General features: G+C 39.8%; 1 protein-coding gene across 1 annotated transcript; it reads left to right on the forward strand.

Annotated features, from left to right (window-relative positions):
* Positions 1-5,355: 5,355 nt before the first annotated feature.
* On the forward strand, positions 5,356-24,142 carry Cnih1 (cornichon family member 1). The gene is made up of 5 exons (XM_070033070.1): positions 5,356-5,514; positions 10,289-10,357; positions 14,696-14,808; positions 17,618-17,761; positions 20,047-24,142. Exons 1-5 carry the CDS (start codon positions 5,434-5,436, stop codon positions 20,072-20,074), a joined length of 435 nt encoding a protein of 144 aa, XP_069889171.1. The 5' UTR covers positions 5,356-5,433; the 3' UTR covers positions 20,075-24,142.
* The last annotated feature ends 1,188 nt before the right edge of the window (positions 24,143-25,330 follow it).

A 25,330-nucleotide genomic window follows, 5' to 3' on the forward strand; every position in this document is an offset into this window, starting at 1 on the left:
AGAGTGCTAGCCTTTAGCAAAAGCTCAAGGAAAGTGCCTAGGCCCTGAGTTCAAGCCCCAGGACTGGCACCCAAAACCAAACCAAACAAACAAACAAATCTCATCTGATTCCACTTAGTGAAGTTCAAGAATAGGCAAAAATATATGTTGGGGGGGGGGTGGGGAGGACTAGATGGGGGGGCTGGGAGGATAGGATGGGAATGGGAAGGGGAAACAAAGGAGGAGGCTCCAATGCTTGATAAGAAATGTACTCATTATCTTGCCCATGTAATTGTAACCCCTCTGTACAGTATTTTCACAATAATAAAAAAGAAAAAAATATATATGTTCTGTGCTAAATAGCAGAACATTATTACTTCATGGGAGTCAGCCATGGGGGAACTTTATGATGTTCTCTGCTTTGTTTGGGAAGGGGTTTTACATAGCTGTTTGCATATAATGAAATTCCTTGAATTGTACACTTAGTAAGGTCTGTATTTTTTTTTACCACCTTTAAACTTTATGAAAACTTTATAAAAAAAAAGACATAAACATAAGAATAAAGACACATTTTTGCCCACATGATTGTTGCCTGAGTCATTTCTGAACTCTAATTCCTTTCATAATTGTGAAACTGGCACTCCTAGGGCAAAGGCCAATGTGGATGACATGGCCGTTTGATACTGAAAAACCACATCTGGTACATAGCCCAATGCTTTCCATATCTGCATGTAACCTGACAGTTTAGACATGTATACAGTGAGCAGAAATAACAACACAATAGCCAGCTCTGCTACATAGAGAACAAATGAGAGTTAGACTTGGCTCTAGAGGGATATGTGTTGTCTTTTCCCAAGACCTTGGGCCAGAAAAATCTCCTGCTCTGAGCATACAGGCGTGGTTTCGGAGGCATCCCACCCTTTTGTTTTTTTTTTTTTTTTTTTTTTTGTTGGTCATGGGGCTTGAACTCTGGGCCTGGGTGCTGTCCCTGAGCTCTTCACCTCAAGGTGAGTGCTCTATCACTTGAGCCACAGTGCCACTTGCGTTTTTTCTGGTGGTTAATTGTAGATAAGAGTCTCTCTGACTTTCCTGCCCAGGCTGGCTTTGAACTGTGATCCTCAGATCTCAGCCTCCTGAGTAGCTAGGATTACAGGTGTGACCCACCGGCATCCAGCTATCACACCCTTTTTGTTATTCATGCCCTTCTTTTTCAACTTCACAGATACTTTTCACAAGGCTTATGCCTTGGGCACATGACCAAGTCCCATATCCCATTTTCAGCCCCCCATAATTCTCCACTGGATTGATTCTTTCCCAAATATTCAAAGCTCTTTATTGGACTACGTGTCTGTAGGAGTCTTCCTCCCTGGAGTCTTCTATCTTGGAAGAGCCTTATTCAAGGCAAGTCCCTATACTCCCAAAGCATGTGGGCTCCATCTGGTACTGATAACTGGGATGTCATACTCCTCATAGTTTCCTTTTTATGCTACCTACCACTCCATTTTTATATCCTACTCCATCCTCCCCATGGAGTCAGTGTCCATCATGAGCCTCCTGGGCCAAAGAACAAGGTTTGCCTCTTTGTGTGACCTGGACTGGGTGCTGAGTGGGTGCTAAAGATGGCTCCCACCTGGATCATCTGTGGGTGAAGGGTACCAGGCTGTCAGTTGGCAGTCCTCCACAGACACTGGTGACAAGAAGAAAACCAGAAGGCAAATCAAGAGGGGCTGCCAAGTGATTCCTTGGATTGCAGCAAAACAGTGCGTGTTCCTACAGAGGTTTGCAAGTATTTATTTATTTATTTATTTATGGTTCTGGGGTTTGAATTCTGGGCCTAGGTGCTGTCTCTGAGCTTCTTTTGCTCAAGGCAGGCTTTGTACCTCTCGAGCCACAGTGCCACTTCTGGCTTTTTGAATAGGTTATTGAAAGTAAAAGTCTCACAAAGTTTGCTGCCCAGGCTGGCTTTGAATATCAATTCTCAGATCTCAGCCTTTTGAGTAGGTAGGATTACAGGCATGAGCCACAGGTGCCTTGCTATGCCTGTGACTTTTTTTTTTTTTTGGGTCCAGTCGTGGGGCTTGAACTCTGGGCCTGGACGCTGTCCCTCAGCTCTTCAGCTCAAGGCTAGCTCTCTACCACTTGAGCCACAGCGCCACTTCCGGCTTTTTTCTTTTTGCTTATGTGGTGCTGAGAAATCGAACCCAGGGCCTCAGGCTTGCAAGGCAAGTGCTCTACCACTGAGCCACCTTCCCAGCCCCTGCCTGTGACTTTTTAAAGTGTAACACTCTTCTAACTGCTTAGCAACTCCTTTCCTTATTCTTCAATATTTGCTTTATCTAACCTAGTGCCTTTTGATCTTTTTCTCAGCCTAGGTGTTATGTATTGGTGAACTTTGTTTTCCAGGCCTCAAGTCCCTGATTGGGCTTAGCTGTCTGGATTGGGATCATGGTCAATAGGTAATATAGACGCAAGTGGGTAGAAATACAGTTTAAACAAAGCAATTTGTAGGGAAAAGGGGAATAAGAAAGAGAGGAGAGAAACGATGCAAAAGAGAATGAATGCCTAAGCTTAGTACTGCTTTGCAATACTATTCAGCCCCATCTGTATGTAAAAACAGAAACAGTTTGTACTGCAAAAGGAATCTTAGGGACTGAGTTAATGCAAATTCCAAATTATACTAGGAATTCTTTGGTCATGGAAGGTATGTATATAGGTTGCTTGTGATTTGTGATGGTCCTCCAAAACGTCAAGTAAACCCATTATTTCCTTACTGTTTGTCTCTGGTTGGTTGATTTAATTGGCTCTTTGCCCTCCCTCAAATAGATGCAACCTCCAATGGGTTACAGCTGTATAATATTGTGCCCTATCTATGATTGGTTGATTTATTTGTCTCTTTGCCCTCATCCAAATGTGCATATCCTTCAATAGATTACGGCTGTGTAATATTGTCTAATGCAGTTCTCTCTGGTGTTCTCTTTCTCTGTCACGATAGAACTATGCTATATCTCTACACTAGTATCTACAACAGCTGTGAGTCACATGAGGACAGTGAATAAATGAAATGACTACTATCACTGAGGAGTTGAGTCTTTGAATTTATTTAGACAGTCACACATGACTCGTGGCTCCTATGTTAGATAGCACATATCTAAAGTTAACTCTGACCTGTGTGCTCTGGTAATATGGGAAGGTGGCTTTATAATAATATAGCTTGTTTGTGTGAATCAGTCAGCATTTCACCTGGCATGGAATAAACATTTGTTGAAATACCTAAAGTGCTACCCTTGAGAGAAGAGGAGGAACATGATGTTTTTATGTAGCAGCAGTAATGGGAATAGGAAGAGACAAGATTCCCCTTACAAATTCCATTTACCTTCTCTAACTATGAGCAATATGAGCATCCCCTTCAAGTGAAGGATGGGACCCTAGGAGACAGTTTTATTCTGTGAGACAAGGTACTAGTCATAGTTTCTAGGCAAAGGAAGGATACATTTGCAGTGAAAGTGAAAAAAAAAAAAAGCTTGTTGCCAAGAGATAGGATCTTTAGATGTCTTATGATGAAACCATATTTCCTAAGGTGAAAGATGGGATTCATTTGGAAGGAAGCTGATATGAGTAATTTCCTGACAACTCTCGTTCCTTTGAGCCCAGAAAACTGTATCTGGCCTTCATTAGATAGTGAACTCTGCACAAATATTGTACAATGTTGTATTTTGCTTTGCTTCTGCAGTATGAAAGATGGAGTATGTCCTTCCTTTCTCTCATCAACACGTATCCAAGTCCTTCTGAGCTTCTGTCTCAAATATTATCGAGTATGCTCATCCTTTTCACCACAGCTTCTACTGCTACAGTTCTGATTCACTACAATTTTATGTGGACCATTGCAGTAGGCCCATTTCCTCTCAACCACTACACTAATAAAGGTCATTATCTACAGTTGGACAGTTTGTACCTAGCCAATTCCTACTCTGTAGTGTGGGTCTCTATCTATCTGGAGAAAGGACCTTTGCAGTTTGCACAAAGATGGTACATAATCCTGGAAATATAGTCCCACACTGTCCAGTAGCCACGTGTGGTTATTTAAATTTTATTTACTTATTTATTTATTTGTTTGTTTGGTTTTTTTTTTTTTGGTCCGGTTGTGGGGCCTGAACTCTGGGCCTGGGCACTGTCTCTCAGCTCTTCAACTCAAGGCTAGCGCTCTACCACTTGAGCCACAGCGCCACTTCCGGCTTTTTGGTTATTTAAATTTTAATGAATGAAATGATGTAAAATTTAAAGTTAAATTCCTCAGTCATACAATTGACATTGTAAGTGCTCATTGTCTGTACCAGACAATGCCAATATAGCAAATTCCCACCGTTGCAGAAGACTGTATTGGCCAGCACTGGATAGACCCTTTCTCTAAACCATTCTACAGATTTGCAGATATAAACAGGACCTTCTCTTGCTTAAAAGCCTTAAATAATTTCTATTTCTATTAATAGCAGTTAGGAGGTGGTGAATCAATTTTGTGGGTTGCAACCAGCATTCAAAACTAAACTTTGTCAAGATCATCTTTATCAGAGAAGTATTTATGGATCATTATAGTCTTATTTGTGAAGTTTCCATTTGGGTCCTATCTACTTATAAGTAAAATTTGATGTCTTTATGATGAGTTGCAAAGAAAAATAATCTAATTGTGTGAGAAAGCAAGTTTCCTTTTTTTTTTTTTTTTTTTAAAAAAAAACTTGGGCTACGGAATGTGAATCTGAGGTCCTTAGGAGGCAAATTCAGCGCTCTCTAAGCTGCTCTTTGGCTAGCCCCTTTTTCTCAACTCTCGCCCACTCAGGGTTCCTCTGTTACAGAATTGCTGCTGCTAGTGTCACCTAAGACATCGTCTTTTTCTTTTTCCATCTCTGTGCCTTTGCTCATTTGGAACAATTTTTGTGGGTAGATTCTACCTTCTCTTTGCCTGGATGATTTCTATTCACTTTAGTTTGGGATGAGGGAATCTCTGCTCCTGCTCTGAATGAATCCTCTTCTTTGACCTTCATAGAATCTCACAGAAATCCGTTTACAGGGCTTTCCTACCATCAATTATTTAGTTGGTCATTTCTTGCACTACTCTACATATTTTCCATCGCGAGGGTCATGTTGTTTATTTTTGTGTCTCACGGGACAGCACACGGTATCTGGAGAAAAGTTAGGAACGCATTCAAAATATATGTATTCCAAGAACCGACGAGAGACAGTAAAGGAGAAATCAATCAGCCGTTGCAGACAACCTAAGCGCAACGAACACTTGTCATCAGAGGGCGCCCGCGCTGCGGGGCTGGTGCGCAGGCGCGCCGGGAGGGCGCGGGCGCCACGGCGGCGGCGGCGGCGGCCGAGGGAAGTGAATGGTTTTACCCAGAGGGCCGCGCGCCGCCTCTCTCCGCTGGCACCGGCGCGGCTGCCAGCTCCTCCCTGGCCATGGCGTTCACGTTCGCGGCCTTCTGTTACATGCTGGCGCTGCTGCTCACCGCGGCGCTCATCTTCTTCGCCATCTGGCACGTGAGTAGCGGAGGCCGGGAGGAGGAGGGCGAGGCGGCGGCGCAGCGTTCTAATGGCTCCCGGGCCGCGGTCGGCGCCTCGCGGGGCCGCGGAGGTCGGCGAGCCCGGGGATGCGGCGAGGCGGGGCGGGCCGCGGGCCGCGGGGGGGGGGGGGTGCGGGGGCCGCGCGGCCTCTGGCCCCGGGGTCGGGGGGAGCTGCAGGCCGTCGGGGAAGCCCGCCGGGTGGGTGCGCCGTCCGCGTCCCCGCGCAGGCCGTCGGGGGACGGGCCCTGCTTGGCCCAGCGCTGGGCCCGCGCAGACCCTCGGCCGCCCCGCATCCGGGGACTGAGACGAGTGCGCACCGAGCCGGGGTTACGTCCTCAGCGGATGTAAAACATTGAATAAGGATGGACTTGGAAGGTCTGCACAGGCTCCCGTGGGGATCAAGTTACAATCAGCGCGCTCTCTATTCCGTAGGTGGGGGTGCGTTTCCAGAAGAAGTACCTCCCCCCCCTCCCCCCGATTCCCGTTTTCCTGGTGAACTTTGGAGCAGGCTGGATCGATACACTGCGTTGGCCGCCTCTGTCTCTGAGTTTACTCCCCCAGCATCGTGATACTCCGGCCGTGGGAATCTCCCTGGGGGCAGTCAGGCCAAGACCCCTCTGTTGTCTGGGTAGAAGGAGTTTTAATTTGAGGTTGGAAATCCCCAGAAACCTTGGGCTACTTCTAGGGGCGTTTTGCTTTCTGTTGCTCTTAGCATCTTGGAGGATTGAAGCGCATCCTTAACAAGCCCTATGAGGAGTTTCCTATGGCGGTTATTTCTGCAAGAGGTTTTTAAAAAGGTTTTTTGTTTTTTTGTCTCTCTAATGCAAAATTAGAAGCATCTAGAGCTCTCTGGAAATCAACGTTAATGAAAAATTTCCCTCATGTTTGCAGCTGCCTTCCCCCTCTTTCAATACTTTCTGGATATTGGTATTTTAGTGATTGTGCTCTGGTGTAAATTTTAAGTCAGATTTTTATCATGACCATAACTGATTTCTGTTTGTGCTTTTTTTTTTTTTAAACATACATTTGTAATGTGAAGGGATGTCATTAAATAATTGTTTTTTTTTCCTTCTTTTCCTTTTTATAAATGACAAAATATTACTATATAGGCCAAGCTGGCCTCACATTGTGTAGCTCAAACTGGTTTCCAACTGATGATCCTCTTGCCTCTTTTCTGAATGCTGGGATTACAGGTGTGTACCATTACATCCCACCACTATGATTCCTAGGAGACTTACATTAAATAGCAACAGTAGCATTTGCAAAGGAAAACCTCAGAAAAGCAGAGTGGAGTGGTATCACAAATCCAGTCCTGTTTGTTGAATATGAAGTGTTTGTACTTATTTTTTTGTTTGTTTGTTTTTATTTTTTTTCGGTCTTGGGGCTTGAACTCAGGGCCTGGGTACTCTCCCTCAGCTCTTCAGCTCAAGGCAAGTACTTTACCATTTGAGCCACAGTGCCACTTCTTACTTTTTTTTTTTATACTTTTTTAGAACTTACCCATTTGAGGAGTTGAAGAAGCCTTAGTGTAGGCTGTTCACTGCATCAGAAATAACTACTGCCTAAAATGCTTATTAGTAGGACACAAAAACTTGAATATCTGAGGCACTTTGGTGGAAGAATAATAAAAGAGAATGTGGGGTGTGGACTAGCTTTACCTCTTAAGCTGCAATGAAATGTAGATGTCTTGTTTTTTTTTCTTCTGTAAATTTAAGTCTAATTTTTGCGTAGAGAGTGATGTTTTTTTTCTGGGATGCTAGAAAATCCTAGAAGAGAGTTGTGGGGTGGATTTCTTTTCACATTTTACATCTTAAACCATATATTTGAAGTAAGGAAAACTTAAATTGTACTTTTAAAAAATGTATAATTTCAGCTGAAAGGAGTGTGCTGGATGGAATGGGCCATGTTAAGTCTTACAGAATTTTTATTTGTTTAATTATTTTGTGCCAGTAGTGAGGCTTGAAATCAGGGTCATTTGCCTTCACTTCATTTGCTTTCACTCAAGGCTGGTGCTCTACAACTTGAGCCACACCTCTACTTGCTGAATTTTTCACAATTAGGCCCCAATTAGTGGAGAACTTTTGTGCTTAGGGATTTCTTAGTTCGGAAAGTTATTACATCCTTTTGGAAACAATAAAAATATGTAATTTTGTATAGGTATTTCACAAGGCTCATTAAAAATTTTTAAGCACAGATTCCTCAAATGGCTTTTTGCACTGTTGTTTTATTGTAGTTTTTATTGGTGATAGTGTTAACTGTTAATTTAGTGCTAACCATATACTGGGAAAAACAGAGTTGGGAGCAAACCATTCCTTTAAGGCTTGTATTAAATTTGGAAGCATCATGAATTCTGTGCTTTGACATCTTAGGGATATCTGTGTTATTGTTTGCACATTGGTATGGAGAGTTGTGTGAAAGGTTGTGTTCAGCTGCACAGCTGCAGAAGGGATGGAAACCACTGATAAGAATCTTCTCAGAATAGTTTAAGAGATGCTAGCTTGGAACACTCCAGTAGAAACACATGCAGTAACTTACTCAAAAGCCCCTTTGAAGCCACTTGAAAGAAATCCAATCCTAAAGACAATTTTAACGATGTTTTATTTTCATTTTGCTATTGTGTTGGGGCTTCTTTTTTTTTTCTTTTTTGGAGTTTATTTTTTTTTATTGTGAAAATACTGTACAGAGGGGTTACAATTACATGGGCAAGATGTGTTGGGACTTCTTAAAAGCAAGTAATTGTATTTAAAGTAGTGATGGTCTCGGTTTTAAACTTTCATTACTAAAATACACAATGAAGGTCACATCTGACTAGTGATACTTATGATGAATCAGACACATCATTTTCTTTTAATTACATATTTATACCATTTGCATTTGTCTGTATTAGAAATATCACTGGCAAAGGAAAACCCATCATTACTTTTTAAATAATTAGCCCAATGCTTTGTTTATTTATTTATTTACTTATTGTCAGTCATGGGACTTGAACTCTGGGCCTGGGCTCTGTTCCTTAGCTCTTCAGCTCAAGGTGAGCCACCACCACTTCTGGATTTCTGATGGTTTATTGGAGATAAGAGTCTCACAGACTTCCCTGCCCTGGCTGGCTTTGAACCATGATCCTCAGATCTCAGCCTCTTGAGTAGCTAGGATCACAGGAATAAGCCAGGGGGGCCCAGCCTAAAGCTTTATTTTCTTTTTACTTTTTAAATCCCTTTTTATTCAATAAATAAATATATTTTTTTTTGAGGGGGGGGTCCAGTTGTGGGGCCCGAACTCTAGGCCTGGGCGCTGTCCCTCAGCTCTTCAGCTCAAGGCGAGGGCTCTACCACTTGAGCCACAGTACCACTTCTGGGTTTTTCTGCTTATGTGGTGCTGAGGAATCGAACCCAGGGCCTCATGCATGTAAGTGCATGCAAGGCAAGCACTCTACCCCTGAGCCACCTTCCCAGCCCTCAATAAATATTTTTTGAACATTGAAACACTGAGTTGTGTGTAATGTATACAGTGAAAATCTTTGGTTCTGAAGACATTTTAATGTTCAGGTGCTTTCATTTCTGTTTGGTTAGATTTTTGTTATATATTTGTTTGATGAATTTTATAAAAACCCCAAATTAAAAACCTGTCTTTTTGGGGCTGGGAAGGTGGCTCAGTGGTAGAGCGCTTGCCTTTTATGCCTGAGGCCCTGGGTTCGATTCCTCAGCACCACATAAGCAAAGAGAAAAAAGCTGGAAGTGGCGCTGTGGCTCAAGTGGTAGAGTGCTAGCCTTCAGCTGAAGAGCTGAGGGACAGCGCCCAGGCCCAGAGTTCAGGCCCCACAACCGGACCCCCGCCCCCCCCCCCAAAAAAAAAAAACCTATCTTTTTATGAAACAAAAACTTTAACAGGGAAATACTAAAGCTAGAAATATTAGACTCTACTGATCATTGATAAAATTAAGTATGTTACATTTAAAGATATGCCTTAATCCATCAGGGGAAAGGCCTGTTAGGTTCTGCTGACCAATGGCAGCAATTCAAATAGCTCTCCTATAAACCTGCTGTTAATGCAACAGAGTGATGTGCAGTCCTTTTTGACTTACTGCATTTTCATATGGAAGTTCTGTGTAGGGTTATGAAGTCCCTTAATATCAAAACCGTATTCTTCTAGAGCATGGACAAAGACATACTTAGTTAAAAAAAAAATCCTTAGAAAGTATGTGGGACACAGATGGGAATAAACTGAGTTTAATGTGTGTCCTGTGTGTTGGGGCATATGGAGATCATTCATAGTGGTCCTTTTCCCTGAGACCCACACAGTCCAATGGGGTAGACAAACCTGTATATAACAGTGTGAAAATGCAGTGTTGGCAGTGTTATAAGTGTGAAGATGTAGACAAGGATGCAGTCCTGTTTGTGCCCATAGGAGTGAGAAAAATAGGAGTCAGCATAGGAAGAAGGGTTTTAGGCTAAGCAGAAAGTTGGATCAATGTGTAGGTGAGGGAAAGCTCATTTCAAGTAGGGTAAGTAAAGTCAACAGTGGCATTGAAGACACTGATAATGAAAAATTTACCACTGTGGTATCAGATCATTTTAGTAATGAAAGTATGTTCTTTAAACCTAATTTCGGCTGCTTTTTCTGTTTTTAGCATATTGAGTTGCCTGTAAATTGCTACCTGTAATGCTGGAACACTTTGAATAGTTTGATACTGGGGCAATTTTGTTGTTGCTTTTAATTAAGGTGAATGGTACTAACTGTGTTACTTTTATTTTAGATTATAGCATTTGATGAACTGAAGACTGATTACAAGAATCCTATAGACCAGTGTAATACCCTGAATCCTGTAAGTTACAATATAGGATTTACCTTTAGATTTTTAACATGTGTTTGCTTTTAATTAGAAATGGCCACTATTCTCAGTAGCATGATATATCTATGTTTTGAAGTAGGCAGAATAAAAAGAAATATTTTTCCTGTCATGCTTGACTATTCTGACTATTATTAATCTACTGGTGATCTTGTCAGCTGTCATACTAACATTCTTCCAATCTGCTTTTTACATTGTCGGGCCAAAGACAGTTGAAAAGGTCAAAAAGATTAAAAGAGTCAAAATTGCACTAAAGGTGTGTACTGCATTTTAGTTTAATGTTTTAATGCTTTGTTCATTTCATGGGGAGGGTTAGGGCATTTGTATTTGTACTGTTCTGTTCAGTCTGCTCGCTCATGCCTGTTGAGGTTTATGATTTCATAAAACTTCATATTTTTTGCAATTGTTTGCTTGCTGACTCAGTCAAGTAGGGAAAGCTGTTAAATGCTTATGCATTTTCAAATGTTATAGCCATAGGCACATTCCTATAAAGTTATTTGGTGAATACTTATGATTTTAATAGATAGTAAGATCACTTTTGGAGCTGGTTGCAAATAGAATCATGAGGTAGTTTGCAAATAGAATCTGTAGTATAAACACTGCTATACCTAGTATTATCTGTGGTTATGTGTGTTCTGGAAGAAATTAGTTCAGTTTTTCAGCTGATGTTTATCAAAATCTTTCAGGTAGATAGATCTGTTCTTGGGCTGTCAAATAGTGCTTACAATAATGCAGTTAATTTGTATATAGCAGTTTATAAGGGAGCAGTGAGTATGCATTCAAGCACTAGAAGACCATAATCTTTAAAACAAAGATAGAATTTGTGTAGAGAGTTGTGTCTAACTAATGCACTCACATGCTAGTGAATATTACTTTGTGAAGCACCTAAAAGTCAGTTTGCTACTTGATCATTGTTTCCTTAGATGTGAAGAATGATGTAATAGATTCTAGTTTGTGCTTGGAGACTTGTTAAAATAAGACAATATAAATACAGTTAAAAGTTTTAATTTGCTAGCTGTTTCCCTGCTCTTAGGAAACAAAACATGAGAAGATAGATCTGCCTTCTGGATAGAAAGTTATGAGTGTAAAACTTATAACTGTAAAAAAAATCTTCAGTAATTGATGCTTTTACCAAGATATCAAGAACATGAAATTTCTCCTCATGTTTATTAATAGTATTCTGTGCCCTTTGACTTTTCATTACTTCAAGTAACCAAATGCTGATGAGAGTAATACTGAAGTTAGACAAGCACTTTCCTGGTGCCAGGCTCTGGCCTGTAAAGCATTTTCCCTGGATCTTTTCCTTCCCTTTGTATATTGTTATTCTCTCAAATACAGCAGTTAACTGAGTTGCTTTTTGAGGCTGAAACACTTTGTCCAAAGTTAGGGACCAGTGTTTTAAACTAGACAGCCTGATATTTGAAGGTTAAGCTCCTATGTTTTACTAATTTGTGGTAACATTTAAGAGACTAATTTCATTTTAATGTAGTGATTTTTGGCCTTTCTTAAAGGAAAGATACTGTCACCAAGGAAAGACATGTGCTTGGGACATCTAGAGGCTACAGTAGATTGGAAGGAGGGTTTTTATGGTAGTACAGGTTGCATTTTGGCTAGGGTGCCTAGAATTGGCTGAACAGCAGTGCATCTGACAGTTTTCCCTATAGAAATTTGTTTCGACAGTTCTGCCAAAGTATGGGGGAAGACAAATATTTTTTAAAATGTGAACTATAACAAGAATATTATTTTGCATGTGTAAGTACTATCATTCCTGCCATATTTGCATGAGGTATTTTTTTCTGGATACTAGTTTGTATGTGAACTTTGGTTTGTTGGGTTTTTTTGGGGGTACTTACAGTGAAATTTCATCAATGAAGAGTGATTGAAAAGGACTGACTGCGAGAAACATTATGAGTATTTCTGAACTGATTTTTTTGAGGAAAAGGGAGGGAGTGTGAGTGAAATTCATTTATATTAGAACTGGGAGAGTTCAAGCCTACCTTTATATGAACACTGCTATTAAAGAATATTGGTTAAGAGTTCTGGGGGTCACGCTAATTTCAGAATCATCTTTCCACATCTCAGTTCTGTAAGTGTAGGATGAAATCTTGCAAGATAATTTGTAGAGGGCTGAAATAAGCCTGTGGATTTTAAAGAAATATTTTTTTTGGCCAGTCGTGAGGCTTGAACTCTGGGCTTGGGCGCTGTCCTTGTACTCTTCAGCTCAAGGCGAGCACTCTATTGCTTGAGACACAACGCCACTTCCGGTTTTCTCATGGACTTTCCTGCCTGGGCTGGCTTTGAACTATGATACTCAGATCTCAGTCTCCTGAGTAGCTAGGATTACAGATGTGAGCCACGGGCGCCTGACTTAGAAATATTTTCTAATTTAAACTAATATTGCAAAAGCAATTTATTTATTTGTTTTTGGTGCCTGGACTGAGACTTTTAACACAGGGCCTAGGTGTTGTATCTTAGCTTTATTGCTCAAGGCTGGCTATCTCACTTGAGCCACAGCTCCACTTCTGGCTTTTGGTGGTTAATTGAAGATGGGTGTCATGGACTTTCCTGCTTGGATTAGATTCACACCAGGATATCTAGATCTCAGCCTCCTGAGTAACTTAGATTACAGGCATGAGACACTGACACCTGAATACAAAAGCAATTCTACTTGAACTACTAATGTATATTTTTCTTGGTGTGTTCTTGTGGTAATCATTGAGTTTCAGAGATGTCTTGTGGACATTTTCCTGTTGAGAGAACTTTGATCTTAAATAGGCTCTGGCTTAAACATTTATTTAATTTACATACCTAATTCAGAATTCTATCTTTGTTATTCATTTTATTTGTAGAAAATATCTGATTTGTAGCATTAATTACTGGTTGGTTATTAGGATGTAATTTGAAAATAATAGTCATTAAAAAGTTGAGTCTAGGGCTAGAGGTGTGGTATAGTAGTAGAGTGCTTGCTTTGTCTGTTCTGGATTCTATCACTCCATAGCTTTCAATTGGAAAAGATAATTCAGAAGTCTTAGAAAATTGTGCTTCAATATGGAGCATAATTACATTACTTCCACAGCTATGGATCCCTCAGGAAAGATCTGATAACATTGATTTTTAACTTGTTATAAAGCCATTTGAAAAACTGCATTTGCAGCTCTGATGGAGGGTTTGGGGCTAGAACTTATAATGAAAGATTTTGATGTTTTTATTTTTTATTTTTGTCAGTTATGGGGCTTGAACTCAGGGACTGTCCCTGAGGTCTTTTTGCTCAAGACTTGTGCCACTTGAGCCACAGCGCCATTTCCAGTTTCCTGGTTGTTAATTGAAGATGAGTCTCACAGACTTTCTTGTCCAGGTTGGCTTTGAACCTTGATCCTCAGATCTTAGCTTCCTGATTAGCTAGGGTTACAGGTGTGAGCCACTAGTGCCCTGCTTGATGTTTTTATTTAATGAAATTGTTAGCCTAAAATCTTTACGAGGAAGATGATGTAAAAACAATATACCTAATTTATCTTCATTTTGTAAAATACGTTTTGCTTAAGTTTTCCTTATTTCCTAGTACTTATTATCAAAAAGTGTATTTTCTTTTAGGGTTTTGAAGTTCTGCTGGTCTTTTGTTTGTGGCATTTCATTAACAAGCAGGTGTAAAAGAATAGAAAGACAATGTGAGAATGAAAACTCAGGAACCTGGGAAATTCTTACTTCATGATTAAGAACTCAAGTCTTTTCCCTCCTACATTGCAGAAAGCACATCATTTGCATTTGTGTATTCAAGTGTTCTTCCCTCAATTGTGCTGAGATTATTGGCTGGTTGGCTTTCCATTGAAAAGTTACTATTGTGACAATGTGATGTGATTTGCTAAATACTGTATCTATGTAGTATTCCTGGTTTTTATTAAAGGCTTAAAGACATGAATGTATAAACTTCTGAACAGGAGTTTTTGTTTTTTCTTTTACCATGTTGCATGTGATAAAGTATGTCATTGTTATTGTTGTCATTGTTGGATGGTGTAAATAAAAAGTATTCCAACTGATTAGCAACGGACTGAACGGACTGATGGTATAATTTAAATTATTGTTTTAAAATTTTGAGTTTTAAATGTTAAGTCTTCTCTATTTTTTTAGTGCAAGCTATAGCCTTTCTATTCATTGTGCTTGTAATACTGTTATTGGTAAAAAGCTAAATATGAAAGTAAAGCATTGTAGTATCTTTCATCTCTAAGAAAATATAGGTTTTACATACAGTAACTTCCAGGTTAGCAGTTGATTTTCCTGCTAAGACTTTTCAATAACATATTTGTATTTTTCTTCCAGCTTGTACTTCCAGAGTACCTCATCCATGCTTTCTTCTGTGTCATGTTTCTTTGCGCAGCAGAGTGGCTTACGCTGGGTCTCAATATGCCTCTCTTGGCCTATCATATTTGGAGGTAATATTGATAAATGTTTTGAATATTTTTCCTAATTTTAATTTTACTGTTTTACCATGGTTATCTCATGGTACTCACCTAAATGAAAATCGAAAATTTGTTAGCATTCATTTTTAAAAACTCAGGAGGAGATGAACAAATAACATTCAGTAAACTCATCTGAAACTTGTTTCTTAAAGACAGTTTTAAGAAAAGATATATAAATATATATCTCACTCACAAGTGAAAATAACAAGTGAAAATCTAAATTATACAACATAATGGATTTTCATATATGTATATACTTGCAAAATCACGACATAGATCAAGATATATAGCATTTCAGCCCCTAAAAAGTTGTCTTGTGCCTCATCTCAAATAGTTACTCCAAGACCACTAGCCTTTCAGCTTCGTTTTGTACATATGTATCATCTGTGTGTGTTTGTGTGTGTGTATGCATAGTTTTTTTCCCCTTTGTTCCCTCTATGTGCGCTAGTCCTGGGGTTTGAATTCAGGGCCTCTGGGGGGGTGTGTGTGTGTGTGTGTGTGTGTGTGTGTGTGTGTGTGTGTGTGTGTGTGTGTGTGTGTGTGTGTGTGTGTGTGTGTGTGTGTGTGTGTGTGTGTGTGTGTGTGTGTGTGTGTGTGTGTGTGTGTGTGTGTGTGTGTGTGTGTGTGTGTGTGTGTGTGTGTGTGTGTGTGTGTGTGTGTGTGTCAGGGCCTCTAGTGGTGTGTGTGTGTGTCTAATTAGAGATAAGAGTCTCATGGAATTTCTAGCCCAAGCTAGCTACAAACTGGGATCCTCAGATCTCAGCCTCCTGAGTAGGATTACAGGCATGAGCGATCAGCATTTGGCTTACTTTATGATTTTAAAAACACTTTTTTTGGCCAGGGTAGGGGGCAGTACTGGGGTTTTGAACTCAGAGCTTTATACTTGCTAGGCTGGTGTGAAATCACTGAACCATGCTTGCAGCCCTGTTTATCATTGATCATTTTAGAAGGTCTCATTATTAACCTAGGTGTGCCTGAGTTGGAAACTCCTGCTGTTATTATTAACCTATTATTGCTGGGATTATGGGTAGACAGATATGTCTAGCTTCCCTTCCATTGAAACAGAATCGTATGGTCTTCTCTACCTTGTCTGGCATTACCATCCTCCCAGTCTCCACCACCCATTTAGTTTGGCATGACAGATGCACACCACTTTACCCATTTCTTAGTTGAGAAGGAGTTTCAAGCTAAGAATAGAATTGAACATAGAGTGATCCTCCCATTCTCAGCCTCCTAAGTAGGTGTGAGCCACTGGCACCCTATTAAGTTAGGTATTTTACAGAAGATAAACATATTTTGTAACTTCAAATTGAGTTAAGTTTTAAGTAGGCATGTCAAAATCCCTTTGCCCTCAATTTAGGAAATGCATAATGAAAACATTTTAGGAGTAAAGTGGTATCATTTCTATCACTATCTGAAATGATTCAGAAAGAAAAGGACTCATGGTTAGAGACTGAATGAGAAAGGGAAAGAAAAACTGTAGCAAATGTAAACATTTGGACTTTCTGGGTGAAGAGTCCTTATAGCTTTCTGTTAGACTAAAATTATGTTGAGATAAAAAGTTAAAGGAAAAGACCTGATTTCCCTCCCTCCCTCCCTCCCTCTCTCTCTCCTTCCCCCACTCCCTTCTTTTTTCCAGTCCTGGGGCTTGAACTCTGGGCCTGGGCCCTGTCCTTGAGCTTTTGTGCTCAAGGCTAGCACTCAACCACTTGAGCCATAGATCCACTTCCAGCTTATTGATGACTAATTGGAGATCAGAGTCTCATGGACTTTTCTGCCTGGGCTGGTTTTGAACTGCAATACTCATATTTCAGCCTCCTGAGTAGCTAGGATTACAGTAGGTAGTTTATGTGTGCCACCTGGCACCTGGCCTGATTTCCTTTTTTTTTTTTTTTTTTTTGGGGTCCGGTCATGGGGCCTGAGTCTGGGCCTGGGCGCTGTCCCTCAGCTCTTCAGCTCAAGGCTACAGCTCTACCTCTTGAGCCACAGTGCCACTTCCGGCTTTTTTTTCCGCTTATGTGGTGCTGAGGAATTGAACCCAGGGCCTCATGCATGCAAGGCAAGCGCTCTACCACTAAGCCACCTTCTCAGCCCCCTGATTTCCTTTTTAGTTACTGTTTTTCTTGGATTTCAGAAAATGCAGGAACCAGATGTGATGTGTAGCTATCCTCTTTGAGGGGTCTAAGTTTTTTTTTTTTTTTGGTCCGTCGTGGGGCTTGAACTCTGGGCCTGGGCGCTGTCCCTCAGCTCTTCAGCTCAAGGCGAGCGCTCTACCACTTGAGCTACAGCGCCACTTCCGGTTTTCTGGTGGTTTATTGGAGAAAGGAGTCTCACGGTCTATCTTGCCCGGGCTGGCTTTGAACCGTGATCCTCAGATCTCAGCCTCCTGAGTAGCTAGGATTACAGGTGTGAGCCACCAGCGCCCGGCGGAGGGGTCTAAGTTTTTAAATTAATAGGATCAAAGGAAGGAATTCTACCTGTAAATAAAAGTATATATGAATGGGGTGAATATGGTAAATGCAGTTTATTTGCATGTATGAAATAGAACAATGAAACCTGTTAAAATCGTTTTAAGGAAGGGAGAAAGGAGAGGAGGTTGATTGGAATACAGTGTGTATATGTGGAAATGTCACAATGGCCCCCCCCCCCCCCCTTGTACCACTAATAGTTTGCATCCTTATCTGGATCATCTCTCATTGCAAATGTTTGAGAAAGAAAAGCCTCTTTCTGTCCTAAAGGTTTGCTCTACTCTGGAGTAGCTAACGGACTGTGTTTGTTCTAGGTATATGAGTAGACCAGTGATGAGTGGGCCAGGACTTTATGACCCTACAACCATCATGAATGCAGATATTCTAGCATACTGTCAGAAAGAAGGATGGTGCAAATTAGCTTTCTACCTTCTAGCATTTTTTTACTACCTATATGGGTAAGTTCAAAAATAAAGCAAAAATATGCTTTCACTTTGCTTCCTGAGACAGTAGGCCTCATGGTCGTAACACCTTAAAGTCCACCAGAAGAATTACTCAGTGTCTTGAGTTGAGGTAAATGGGAATGACACTGTACACTCTGGCAGTAGTACATGGGCATGCAGTCAGAGGCAGAAAGTTTGGTTAGGAGATATTACTTGCAGACCCACTCAGTTGTTTTCCAAGGCAGTGATGGCATTAAGGCGCTGTGAGTTTGCAAAACATGTTTGTGTTTAGCTTCAAGGTCTGTCCAGAGATTGTATTTAAGTTTTTTCCTTATTGTGCTTTTTAAGCTATATGCACTGCCTTTTCTTTTCTGGTTTACTTGTTCTGAATGAGATGTATGGAGAAAAAGAAAAGAAATGGCTAATGCTATAGGGTGGTACAGTTATGGAGCTTTCTCCTTTAGTACTGATGGACTCCTCTCCTTATTCTAGGTTGGGTTTTTTTTAGATTTGCTGCTGTTGACATTCTTTACTATGTGACTGTTTCATAACTTGCAGAACATTTAGCAGCATTCTACCCTTTACCCCTAATATACTCTGTCCCTAGTTGTGCCAGAATTATTTCTAGATGTTGTCAGATGCCCCTGTAGGGCAAAAGTGCTGTCATTGAGAACCACTGGTATAGATACTTACTAAGCACAGTCAAATAAAAGGATACTTGTTACGTGTAGGGAAGTGTAGAGTTAGAATTTTAATGGAGAGGGGTTTTTCTCATTTAAAATATTTAAAAAGAAAAGCTGTATAAGATGGAATTGTTGAAGTAATTACTATTGTTTGTTAAAATTCTTTTAGAGAGTATAAGTGAAGTGAATATATAGTATACCAACAGACATGGTTCATATATGAAATAAAGGTAGTAGCTGGGCGTCAGTGGCTCATAACTGTAATCCTAGCTACTCAGGAGGCTAAGATCTGAGGATCTCGGTTCAAAGCTGGCCTGAGCAGGAAAGTCTGTGAGATTCTTATCTCCAATAAACCACTGGAAAACTGGAAGTGGTGCTATGACTCAAGTGGTAGAACACTAGCCTTGAGCCGAAGAGCTGAGGGATAGCACCTAGACCCAGAGTTCATGCCCCACAACTGACCAAAAAAAAAAAAAAAAGGACATAAGGTAATAAATAGGTTCTGAATGGTGAAATTCCATGTATCATATAGTTCCTGCTGGTTTTCACTTTTGCAGTTTTTAAAACAAATACCTAGAATAATGCTGGCATATAATAGTTAAAATGTATTGGGTGGGGGAAGGACAAATGAATGCTAAAGTTGGAAATGTGTAGTTGTGGGGAGATGTTTACCAGGGTATTGTGAAACTGAGACATTTGCTGTTACAAGGTTTTCTATTTCCATTTAGAGATGTGGGCATGCTTTCTGAGGGATACCCCATGCTTTACCATACCACTGTTTATGTATGGTTTCAAACCTCAGTATTTGTAGGTCTAAATCAAATGCTGGCTGTTTTCTTGCTTTTTGTTTTTTGCTTGTTTGTACTTTTTTTTTTTGGTCGGTTCTGGAACTTGAACTCTGGGCCTGGGTGCTGTCCCTCAGCTCAAGGAGAGCACTCTACCACTTGAGCCACAGTGCCTCTTCTGGTTTTCTGGTGGTTAATTGGAGATAAGAGTCTCATGAAGTTTGCTGCCCAGGCTCACTTTCAACCGTGATCCTCAGATCTCAGCCTCCCTGAGTAGCTAGGATTACAGGCATGAGCCATGCGTACCTGGCTTGGTTTGTACATTTTTTAACATGTACACTTTTTAACCTTGAACGGGAAAGGTTCTGAGCAGTAGCTGCTAATAAAACCATTCTTCAGTTGATCATTCTCTTCTTTAAGAAATGGGAATGACAACAGTACCTGCCTCCAAGGACTGTCTGCTGGGAGTAGTAAGCATAGTAGTGCCTATGAAGGGACTAAGGGCCTAGCACAAAGTGAGCTCTCCAGAGAAGTTCTATTATTATTAAGCTCTGATCCCCATTAAGCTTTCAGCTGTGCTGTTCTACTTGCTAAAATTGGAAAGGAAATAGGGGACAACTTCAGCACATGCACTGAGCCAAGTCCTGTGATGGCTTAAAGTCCATAAATGCAGATTTAAAGTTACAACTGCGAACTTGTCATTAGTTTTCTCATTTTCATTGATGCTATGATACCATATACTAGTTTGCCATATTCAGCAGGCTCAACTTTTTGTGCTCTTTGTTTTTATAATTAGGAATGTTTGAATTAACATCTTCTCTTCTCTTTTCAGCATGATCTATGTTTTGGTGAGCTCTTAGAACAACACACAGAAGAAATGGTCCAGTTAAGTGCATGCAAAAAGCCACCAAATGAAGGGATTCTATCCAGCAAGATCCTGTTTCCAGGAGTAGCCTATGGAAATGATCTGTTTCTTTTAAAAAATGACTCCTTATTTTTTAAATGTTTCCACATTTTTTGCTTGTGGAAAGACTGTTTTCATATGTTATACTTGGATAAAGAATTTAAATGGAATTACGTATAAATTAATATAAAATGATTACCTCTGGTATTGACAGGTTTGAACTTGCACTCCTTAAGGAACAGCCATAATCCTCCAAATGATTGCATTAATTACTGATGGTCCTTAGTCCATTGGAACCTTTTGTTTATAGGAACTTGTAGGGCTCTTTTGGTTTTATTGAAATGCCATCTAATAAATTAGCTGTAGATATCAGGTGCTTCTGATGAGCTGAAAATGTGTATCTGACTTGTGGAAAACTATTTAGTTTTCCTCATTTATCGTGTAGATGATTATATATGGATACATTTACAAAAATAAGAAGAATGGGATTTTTTCCCTTTGACTTGAATATTATCCCTGTATATTGCATGAATGAGAGATTTTCCATATTTCCATCAGAGTACTTACTATACTTGCTTTAATTCTTAAGCATAAGCGAACATGATATAGAAATACATACTGAATTACTTGTGAAGAATGCATTTAAAGCTATTTTAAATGTGTTTTTATTTGTAAGACATTACTTGTTAAGAAATTGGTTATATTATGCTTACTGTTCTAATCTGGTGGTAAAGGTATTAAGAATTTGCAAGTACTTTAGGTTTTCAAAGCGAATTGAGAGAGAATTGTATAACCATCTTGCTGTTCCTTTAGTGCAATACAATAAAACACTCAAATTAAGATTCATTTTCAGTGCATTGTTTCAAAGATTACACACAGCTATTTCTCACTTGCTCATCCAATAATAAAAGACATATTACTGTCCTTTTAAAAGGTAGAGTATTACTTTATTTTTTTCCTTAAATATACCCTGATAGGATCTGAAATGGCCAACCACAATCTGTTACCATAGGAGAAGAATTTTTACTGTTGATGGTATAGCAGCATTTCTCCCACTAATTTCAAAAGTGATTGTGGCACTTGAAATACTTTTGAGTTTTTTCTTTTTGGTTAAGGTAAAGTGACTCATAATTTGAGTTTCTGCTGTTGCTTGTGAGGCAGTCAAAGTAAGGCTTGCATGTTTTATAAGCATTCCCGTCCTTTATTTAAGATGAGGAATTCAGGGCACTTGAAAACATAACTGGCTCAGATGTTTAGCAAAGGATCAAAGGAAAAAAATATAAATTCACATAGTGAGTGATCAAGGGAGTTCATAGATGCATTTGTAGGGGTCTTGTTCTAAGAACTTCTTGTATTGTTTTATTCTCTACTAGTGAAAAAATGCTTGAAATGATGCTTCCCTAGGGAAGAGATAATACTGTTTTAGGGAGAAGAGATGTTACCGTCTGGGATTGGGTAACTGGGATGAATACACTCAAGAAGAAATTATAGGACCTAAGAAGAAATTGTTCAGACATTTAAAAAGGAAGGCCTGTAATTTATAGTCTAGGAACACCTAGAGGGAACTGACTGTTCTTCAGGTTGTAAATTATTTATTGAACATTTGCTAGGCAGTCAGTTTCTATTCTATCTATATCAGCAGCTACTCTAATTTTCCATTCTCATTCACAAGTACTGTTGATCATGACAGACCTACCTGGTCCTGTCAACAGTCCTGATTGATTTCCTAAGTTTTTTTTTTTTAAACTTACAGTTTACACCCATTTTCTTTTTCTTTTTCTTTTTTTTGGGGGGGGGTCCGGTCGTGGGGCTTGAACTCTGGGCCTGGGCACTGTCCCTCAGCTCTTCAGCTCAAGGCTAGCGCTCTACCTGATTTCCTAAGTTTTTGTATTCCTGTTCTTTCAAAGAAGACACACTTCATGATTTTCAGCAACCATCCTGTTAATCTATTCTTGAATTTTCTCCAATATCAATGCCAAGTTTATGGGCTGGAAGCCACATTCTCATGCTTTCAAAATCAGATTCCTCCCACATTGACAATTAGGTTCACCCATCTCACTTGTAGGTTATTAACTCCTAGGTATGTCATTAGATTAAGTAGCTAAATATGCTTATTCCTACTCATTTTTGCCTTTTTAGTGTCAGACAAGTAAGCAGAAACAAAGTACTTGCATCTGACACTATCCCACTAACTCTTTCCTTGGCTCTGAATTTAACCTGTTCCCTACGTTAATGTATTTGGGATGGCCCTCGTCTTTTGTCATTCCTGGAAGTTCAGCTGAGGCAGTTAGCCTGGTTAGCCATAGCCTTTTCAGTTTGTCACACGCTCACATTGCGCAGTGGATAGTTGTTTATTTAAGCACACTTCCTTTTTACTGTACTTTTGATATGTACTACATTTTATCTATCAGGTCTGTAGCTCTCAGAAACCATTTCCCCATTTTGTGCTATCTTACTTCATCTAGTATAACTCTGTAGTTCTGTTTATACCAACAATTACTGCTATGGATTACTACAGATTCTCCTGAATTAAAATCTTAGATAATAACGCCTGCTTCGTAGTTACTCAGTTGAGTAATACTGTATCATGGCAGTGGGCCCCTTGAGTACTTAGGAGATAGGGGATGGAAACTATTAAATACCTTTTTCTGAAATGACATCTGATGGTTTTCACCATGGTTAACTGATACTCTTACTCCTCATCCCAGGTTAGGGGAGAATTTGGTCCTGGACTACAAACTGCTAATTTGTTTGAAATTTGAATTACTTTTCATAGGAAAGGGAAATAATAATCGTTGGCTTGTATGAGTATTAGTAAGCAAAGCTTCATCAAGTACACCTGGAACAGCCAAGCTTTTCAGTCAGGTTCAAATGCCTGGGAAGGATCAGGTATATAGTGGTCACACAGCTCTTCTGTATTCCTCAAAACTATGTTTTCTGAAGATAGGTCTAATGTATAAATAAAACTGCTTTGAAATTGGCAAAGGCTCTGGGTATGGTTCAAGTGGTAAGAGCAGGCCATGAGTTCTATCATTTCCCTTCCCCCTTAAAAAGGGTGGCAAAATGTTTTCTTTGATATAACATTTCTCCAATTATGTGTTCATAGAGTACTTTGGCCATGGAGCAACTGATGATTTTTGTGTATCTCTTCTCCCCTTCAGGGGTCAACTTTTGATTTAAGTTGTGAATATATCATAATACTATTTCAAACCAATTAAAATAATGGTATGTATTAAAAAGTACATATCCAATTATTTGTCATTTAGTATCCACAAATACACATCTCTCAATTGTGTAACTGTTGGGTCAGAAATTGTGATGACAAAAATATTCTAAAGCAAGACTCATTTTAGAGGGAATGGAAAAATAACAATCCCTTGACTGGCATTTGAAACTACTATATTAGTCTCAAATAATCATTGATCTGTGGATCAGACTAGCAGCTGTTGAATCTGTCTCTAGTATTGTGGCTTAGGAAATGGTTCTGAATAAGATCCCAGAGTGAGGCTAAGAGGAAAAGAACTTGCTGTTTGTGGATACATTAAACAATTTCTACATTGACTAAAGTTCCTAAAGCTAAGTGTCTAAAAGGAGTAAGTGCTGCTTCTTCAGTTTGCTTTGGGAAGTAGTACCAACCATGTAGGGTGTTTAGTCTGGGGTCAGAGTGTGTTTTGTCTTGCATCAGTTTAATGCTCATTGGAGAAGACCTAGCATCTTGACACACAAAGGAATGACTTGCATCTCGTATTCCCATTTTGTGTTGTACAATGCTTTTTCTAAGTAAGTTTCTTTGGTTACCATGTTAATGTATTCTGGAGAAGAAAAATGGACTGATGGCTAAGTCAACTCTTAACAACACTGTTAAGAGTAACATAAAATGCAGTTTGCTGTCTTTGCCCGTGGTTTGTTAAATCAAAGCTTGATGGTGCTGTTCAACTGTCCAAAGAAAATGCACTTAAGTAGTCCTATTTCTTAGAGCTTGCTTATTTTGCTTTTGTATATTTAATAAAAATAATCTCAAGTATTTCCTTGTGTAGTTTATGATAATGGTTCAACCAGTGTGTTAATTTCAAATGCAGCTAACTGGCTTGTGTATGACCAGGACTCTAGATTTTCTTTCTGCCTCCCTCAGTCCCACTGTTTTTGGAGATGTCCACAGGTAAGCAGAGGAAATACTTTTCATAAAACATTGGAATTAGTTATTAAATGTAACTAGAAAAGTTTATTTCAGGGGTAATGCCCTAGTTTTCTCTGATATGAAATTACTGATTTTTTTCCTGTATAGTTGATACTAAAAATTTAGTTAAACATTTTGGATCTAGAAGGCTTATCATTTATGAAGTCCCCAAATAGCATGAGTAATTGTTTGGAGTGTTCCCTAAAGAAATTCAAGTGATTCCTCAGCAAGAAGTAGGGCCAAGGAAGGTTTTTAATCATCTTATAGGTATTCAAATGAATTACTTGAGTCTCCAGCCTAATAGTAATATCCAGCTGACAACTGGTGCACCCTGTACTGATCCATGGGACCACTATGTGATAGACTAGTGCGATCTCTTAAAACAAGTGGCTTGGCTCTAATATGGCAAAATAAAGGGGTACTTACACAAAACCTTATACATTGCTATGTCATATGCTAACTAGAACAAAGAATGTGGTAATAATAAAAATATGAAAGTATTTCCCATCTTTTCTCACGTGCTCGCTCCTGTGTGTGTGTGTGTGTGTGTGCGCGCGCATGAGCTCAGCCTGGGTACATCCCTGCAGCTTTTGAGCTCAAGGCTAGCATGCTACCACTTACCTCCACTTCTGGCCTTTTTGAAACTCTCCATCCTCAGGTCTCAGCCTCCTGAGTCACAAGGATTATAGATGTTAGCCACCATTGCCAGGCTTTTTTTTTTTTTTGGTGTTGGTCCTAGGGCATTGCTTAGGGCCTAGGAGCTGTTCCTGAGCTTTTTTGCCCAAGGCTAGGTCTCTATCACTTGAGCCATAGCTCTACTTCTGGCTTTTTGGTGGTTAACTGGTGATAAGAGTCTCACGGACCTTCCTGCTCTGGCTGGCTTTGGACCACAATTCTCAGATCTCAGCCTCCTGAGTAGCTATGATTACAGGCATGAACCACTGGTGCCTAACAGGGCAGTACATTTCTAAAAGGAAAACTACCACTTTACCCCTTCTTTGAGAGATGGAATCAACACAGTGAATTTTGTCAATA

Source organism: Dipodomys merriami, unplaced genomic scaffold (genome assembly GCF_024711535.1).
Source record: "Dipodomys merriami isolate MVZ:Mamm:240054 unplaced genomic scaffold, mDipMer1.0.p SCAF_1, whole genome shotgun sequence".
In the NCBI taxonomy this organism is placed as follows: Eukaryota; Metazoa; Chordata; class Mammalia; order Rodentia; family Heteromyidae; genus Dipodomys; species Dipodomys merriami.

Coding starts and splice junctions, on each gene's coding strand:
- Cnih1 (XM_070033070.1), top strand. CDS start 5,434: ATGGCGTTCACGTTCGCGGCCTTCTGTTACATGCTGGCGCTGCTGCTC. Junction 5,515..10,288: donor TCTTCTTCGCCATCTGGCAC/GTGAGTAGCGGA, acceptor CTTTTATTTTAG/ATTATAGCATTTGATGAACT. Junction 14,809..17,617: donor TTGGCCTATCATATTTGGAG/GTAATATTGATA, acceptor TGTTTGTTCTAG/GTATATGAGTAGACCAGTGA.